The sequence below is a fragment of the Mesoplodon densirostris genome, chromosome 6, assembly GCF_025265405.1.
Source record: "Mesoplodon densirostris isolate mMesDen1 chromosome 6, mMesDen1 primary haplotype, whole genome shotgun sequence".
Classification (NCBI taxonomy): domain Eukaryota; kingdom Metazoa; phylum Chordata; class Mammalia; order Artiodactyla; family Ziphiidae; genus Mesoplodon; species Mesoplodon densirostris.
Window position 1 is genome coordinate 50,683,204 of NC_082666.1, and position 6,770 is coordinate 50,689,973.

The 6,770-nt window shown below is 41.6% G+C and overlaps 1 protein-coding gene across 1 annotated transcript; it reads left to right on the top strand.

The window, feature by feature from the left end:
- The first annotated feature begins 1,475 nt into the window (after positions 1-1,475).
- LINGO2 (leucine rich repeat and Ig domain containing 2) lies at positions 1,476-3,311 on the top strand. Its single transcript, XM_060101435.1, has one exon. The coding sequence runs from the start codon at positions 1,476-1,478 to the stop codon at positions 3,294-3,296; it is 1,821 nt and encodes a 606-aa protein (XP_059957418.1). The 3' UTR covers positions 3,297-3,311.
- Positions 3,312-6,770: the final 3,459 nt, after the last annotated feature.

The window sequence follows — 6,770 nt, forward strand, 5'->3', positions numbered from 1 at the left end:
GTTGTGGCCTCTCCCATTGCGGAGCACAGGCTCCGGACGCACAGGTTCAGCAGCCTGGCTCACGGGCCCAGCCGCTCCGCGGCATGTGGGATCCTCCCGGACCGGGACACAAACCCGCATCCCCTGCATCGGCACGTGGACTCTCAACCACTGCACCACCACGGAAGCCCCACAGTATTATCTTAAATAATTGTTGTTTGATAACAACCCTAGTTGTTATTTTTTATGGATAGATTTGTTTAGATGTAGACATAGCTATACATACAGACAGAGACATATATGTAAACACTGACTGGAGAATTATACTCTTACAGCTCAGCAGCAAATGTTGAAATTTCATCAAATGCCTTTTTATCTAAAAATATTGTCTTAAACAACTTACCTTTGAGTAAAATATGGTGTTTTTGGATGAAGTGCCCCCCCAGGGATCTCAGGTTGAGAAGCACTGCTCCATAACACACCTCTCGCTATTCAGTTGAGCCGTAAGTTCAGTGTCTGCTTAACTATATACATTTAAAACATACTCATTTCCAATCTCATTTGATACCTATTTAATTTCAGGTTAACATGCTTACTGGGTTTGAATTTAAATATGAAGAAATGATAGTCCATTTATTATTTAAAAACATTTTTTCCTTAAAATGATGACTCTTCTCACTCTTACATATTTAACCCAAAATCTTAAAGAAAGCATTTTCATCATCATAGCTGCTATGATGCCTTGATTCTGCCTTATCTCTATGATAAACATGAAGCGTACAGGGAGATTTTGAGGATCTTTTTGTTTACCTCAAAAAAGAAAAACCCTTCATAAATCAAAATTTACTGAATTATGAAAGAGGTACACCTTCTAATTGAAAGGGACTTTTTAATAGAAAACTTATATATGAAGGTAAAAAGTCTCATCTTCTTTCTCTGAATGTAACTTTGTTTTGTACTTGGAACCCAAGGGCCTGATGTTGAATGAAGCTTCTCTTAGCTTCATTCTGAACAGAGGATGACATTCCCAAACATCAGAGATGCAGACACTGATTCAAACTGAAGAGGTGTCCTCTTAGCCATTGACCTCTGCTTTGGTCCTTTGAGTTCAAAACAGAACCTTTTGTGAAATGTATTGTTTTGCTCCACAGTCTGTGCCAGACACTGTCATAGTCTCTTTCTAGTTGTCCGATACTGAAATTGTCATAACTCTAGGAAGCTACTATTATCATCCCCCTTGTTTCCATTTTACAGCCAAGAAAACTGAAGTACAGGGAGATGCAATAACTTACCTGAGATAGTGTAGCTAACAATGGCAGCTCTCAGGTTTAAAGCTCAGATCTGTAGCGTTCCAAATCCAGGGTCTTCTTCATTGTACTCACTGTCTCATTTATGTCTCTTTACCTATCTATGTCCTAACTCAATTTCACTTCCTCTCTCTTTGGCCCCTTCTCCTGCAGGCCCGTGACCAAGGTGTAAGACTAAGAGGGGGAGTCATGCTTCACACGGCCTTATCATGTTGGCAGCCATTCCTGGGTCTGGCTGTGGTCTTAATCTTCATGGGATCCACCATTGGCTGCCCTGCTCGCTGCGAGTGCTCAGCCCAGAACAAATCTGTTAGCTGCCACCGAAGGAGATTGATTGCCATCCCAGAGGGCATTCCCATCGAGACCAAAATCTTGGACCTCAGCAAGAACAGGCTGAAAAGTGTCAACCCTGAAGAATTCATCTCATACCCTCTGCTGGAGGAGATAGACTTGAGTGACAACATCATCGCCAACGTGGAGCCAGGAGCATTTAACAACCTCTTCAACCTGCGTTCCCTCCGCCTCAAGGGCAATCGCCTGAAGTTGGTCCCTCTGGGGGTCTTCACGGGCCTCGCCAACCTCACCAAGCTTGACATTAGTGAAAATAAGATTGTCATTTTACTGGACTACATGTTCCAGGATTTGCATAACCTGAAGTCTCTAGAAGTGGGGGATAATGATTTGGTTTATATATCACATAGGGCCTTCAGTGGGCTGCTTAGCTTGGAGCAGCTCACCCTGGAGAAATGCAACCTAACAGCGGTACCAACAGAAGCCCTCTCCCATCTCCGCAGCCTCATCAGCCTGCATCTGAAGCATCTCAATATCAACAACATGCCCGTGTATGCCTTTAAAAGACTGTTCCACCTGAAACATCTAGAGATTGACTATTGGCCTTTACTGGATATGATGCCTGCCAATAGCCTCTATGGTCTCAACCTCACATCCCTCTCAATCACGAACACCAATCTGTCCATTGTACCCTTCCTTGCCTTTAAACACCTGGTCTATCTGACCCACCTTAACCTCTCCTACAATCCCATCAGCACTATCGAAGCAGGCATGTTCTCGGACCTGATCCGCCTTCAGGAGCTTCATATAGTGGGGGCCCAGCTCCGCACCATTGAGCCTCACTCCTTCCAAGGGCTCCGCTTCCTTCGTGTGCTCAATGTGTCTCAGAACCTACTGGAAACTTTGGAAGAGAATGTTTTCTCCTCCCCTAGGGCTTTGGAGGTCCTGAGCATTAATAACAACCCACTGGCCTGTGACTGCCGCCTTCTCTGGATCCTGCAGCGTCACCCCACCCTGCAGTTCGGTGGCCAGCAGCCCATGTGTGCTGGCCCAGACACCATTCGTGAGAGGTCATTCAAGGATTTCCATAGCACTGCCCTTTCTTTTTACTTTACCTGCAAAAAACCCAAAATCCGTGAAAAGAAGTTGCAGCATCTGCTAGTGGATGAGGGGCAGACGGTCCAGCTAGAATGCAATGCTGATGGAGACCCACAGCCTGTAATTTCCTGGGTGACACCTCGAAGGCGTTTCATCACCGCCAAGTCCAATGGAAGAGCCACTGTGTTGGGCGATGGCACCTTGGAAATCCGTTTTGCCCAGGATCAAGATAGCGGGATGTATGTTTGCATCGCTAGCAACGCCGCTGGGAATGACACCTTCACAGCCTCCTTAACTGTGAAAGGATTCACTTCAGACCGCTTCCTTTATGCAAACAGGACCCCTATGTACATGACCGACTCCAATGACACCGTTTCCAATGGCACCAATGCCAATACTTTTTCCCTGGACCTTAAAACAATACTGGTGTCTACAGCCATGGGCTGTTTCACATTCCTGGGAGTGGTTTTATTTTGTTTTCTCCTCCTTTTTGTGTGGAGCCGAGGGAAAGGCAAACACAAAAACAGCATTGACCTTGAGTATGTGCCCCGAAAAAACAATGGTGCTGTTGTGGAAGGGGAGGTGGCTGGACCCAGGAGGTTCAACATGAAAATGATATGAGGGTCGACCACTCCAGCTATTGTTTCCATGTCATTGTTGGTAACCAGTAAGACAGCCTGGCACAGTAACGCACTAGGTTAAAAGGCAACTTAGTGCAGCTGCCCCTGTGTCAAAGCAGGGTCCATGGAAGCAGGAGGACTTCTGATGGAGACTCTTCGCCTAAAGGCAGGCAGGCATGTGTCAGAGCCCTTCACACAGTGGGATACTAATTGTTTGCATTGCAAATATTGGCATTCTGGGGATCTCAGTAATGAACCTGACCTTTGGCTTATGCTCATGGACAGTTATTCAACATTTTCTACCACTGCAAAAACAAAAGAATAAATAAAAAGGAACAACCTACAATGTAGGATTTACATATTAAAAAGACACATTTGTCCAAAACATACTCTACAGAAAAATTTGTATCTCTGATTCTCATTTGTTAAAGCCTTGCATCATACCGTATTGTTGGTTCAACACCACAAAGAAATCAATATATTCTTTACTCTTTTTTTTTGAAACATATATGCTGTATATGTTTTAAAGCAATATGAATGAGAGGTTGTGCTTTTAGTTACTCACCACTATCGATCCAAGTGTGATTTCACCTTCCTTTACATAGAGATAACCCTGAGACTAGATCCCTGGAGTTATGGGCGGATCTTTGTTGAAAGATGTGTTTGTCTGACGTAGGATGCCAAGAAATAGGACCCAAGGCAAAAATGCTCAATTCTGTTAACTTCTGTTACTATAAATAAAGGCATGTGCCTAGTTTTGATACAGAATGGAATATTTTTTATACTTGTGATATCACACTGGACCAGTTTACTGTTACAAAGTCCTTGGTTTCTCCAGAAGGTGGTGTGCCACTGTTTATCCTTGTAAAATGCAAGGTAGGTGTTAATAATGAAAATTATTCATTTAACCGCAACTTGATTTTACTTTCATCGATTGCTACTAATGGGTTAATAGAAAATGGAAGAGGATGTGATTGTTATATATACTCAGAGGGCACTATTCAGCTCGTAGCTAAGATCAACAATTCAGATGTTTAAAAGCTCTCTGGATAAGGAGGAGTTCTCAGATTCCAACACAAACTAGGGTGATCCATGCATTACACGATCCATGCAACTATGGATCTGTTTAAAATATGATAGCTGTCTGAAGGCTAGATTGCTTCCAGTCTAAGGAATCATCTAGCTACTGCAACTCTGCTGTTGTCTATTCAAATACTTTAAACACAGTATTATCTTTGGGCCTTCACTACTGTGGCCTCTCCCGTTGCGGAGCACAGGCTCCGGACACGGTGGCTCAGCGGCCATGGCTCACAGGCCCAGCTGCTCCGCGGCATGTGGGATCTTCCTGGACCGGGGCACGAACCCCTGTCCCCTGCATTGGCAGGTGGACTCAACCACTGTGCCACCAGGGAATCCCCACAGTATTATCTTAAATGGACAACTTCAGGGTTTCTCCCTGCTTCCTCTCCAAGTAGATGCTGATTTTTATTTTGAAAATTGTCTGGTGTAGACAAGAAGAATCTGTCTTGTTTTTAAAGAAGTGGCAAAAATCAAGGTAGATTAAGAAGCACTTACTGATTTTTTTTTCTCTCTAATGAAGAAAAACTAAGATTTACCCCTATAAATAGGTTAAATCGTGCTGACACTTTCACCCCTCTGAATGAAGGCTGTTTATCCAATTCAGTTTGTGTTACTGATTGGTACTCAAAGTTAAAATATTATAGTTTAAAAAAAATGGCGTCATGCCATTACCACCAGTGACCTGGTTCAAATGAGACATAATTCCATTTGGCTAAAGGTTGAGTCAATGGTTTTCAAAGCATATACAGTTGACCCTTGAACATGGGAGTTAGGGGTGATGATGCTCTGCACAGTTGAAAATCTTCATATAACTTAGCCCTGTGTATCCACAGTTCCGCATCCATGGATTCAACCAACCTCAGATCGCATAGTACTTATAGTATTTACCGTTGAAAAGAATTTGTGTATAAGTGGAACTGCACAGTTCGAACCCATGTTGTTCAAGGGTCAACTATATTTATGTGATCTGAGAAAGCACTGAATATATAGAGTGTATTCATGACATACGATATATTTAATTAGCATAGAACAGATAGATATCTACACTTTTCACACTTTGAGAGAGACCTAAAAAAGAGTACCCTTTTGGACAGCATGTAAGCTGGAGTAGAAGGTCTCTGGGGTTTGTTTCTTGACATATCAGACTGGAGGTTTGACTTTCAAAAAGCTGGCTTTTTTGAGTATCTGAAATTTTGTGTAACTTCAATAAAATTAAATTGACCCCAATAAAAAAGTGACAGGTCCAGAAATTGTATGCCAACTGGATAGCAACATGGTTAAGCCCATTTCTCCCTTAATAAAGGGTAGAAAATGAGATAGAAAGATTGAAGAATTGCCTGCTTGAATCATTTTTCATTTGACTTTCCTGATGATTATCATACATCACTTAGAAATTCATTTCCCTCTTATGGCAATTAACTACCTTATTTATATCTAACAATATAATCAAGATCTTACAAATTCTATCAGAATTCCAACTTGTGTGCAAATGGAATGGAGTCTTTCAAACTTAAAAATGAACAAAGTTAGAGAGATAGTCTTCCAAAAGTTAGTGGAGAGTACTTTGCATGGAGTAAGTACTTAACTGATTGGCCAACGAAAACAGAGAGAGAGAAACATTTAGCAGTTAATAAAAGGGCTTTGTAATTCTAACTGCTGTTTTCTGTCAAAATAAAAGTTGACCAAAAAGCTTAGTCAAATGAAATTGGATTAAAGTTAACCCATCCGTGAAAAGATTTAGTTATCATTCCACAAGAAGAAAAGAGATTGCACTCTTTCAGGGGTTTCCATACTCTGATCCCTGGAACACTAGTTATTTAAGATATTAATAAGCGTTCTTCCCAAAAAAGAGTCCCATAGACTAATAAGTTGGGAAAATGGTGCATTCTGTAACCACCTCGTGGAGGTTCAATATCTATTTGAGCCTAATAAATCCTCTGAAAAGTCCAATAAACAAGAATCCTGTTTAATTTTGTTTACCTTGGGGTTTCTCTTACTTATCTGAGCATGAAGCACTTCTTTCATGATGCAACTGTTAAACATCTTGAAAAAGTAGAGTTCCACAGAACCCAGTTTGGTCAACATTGGACTAAAATAGTCCTCTTCCGAATTATTCCTAAACCCAATGTTTCCCAGAAGAGTAAAATTACTATTTGAATTGGGCTCCAATAGATTACAAACAAAAAGAAATATGCCACCTGGATAAGTGATCTGATCATAAAAATGTACTGACCAGTTAGTTCTAGGAGAATCTGTGACTTTCTGTCTGAAGCATCATAGTAAAGGATTTATAGGTAACTGAATGGCCACTTAATTTTCTACATTCTCACTATCTGTTCAGATCTTCGGTTCTTTTTTATAACTGCAAAGCTCTGATCTTGGGTTCCGTTGACTA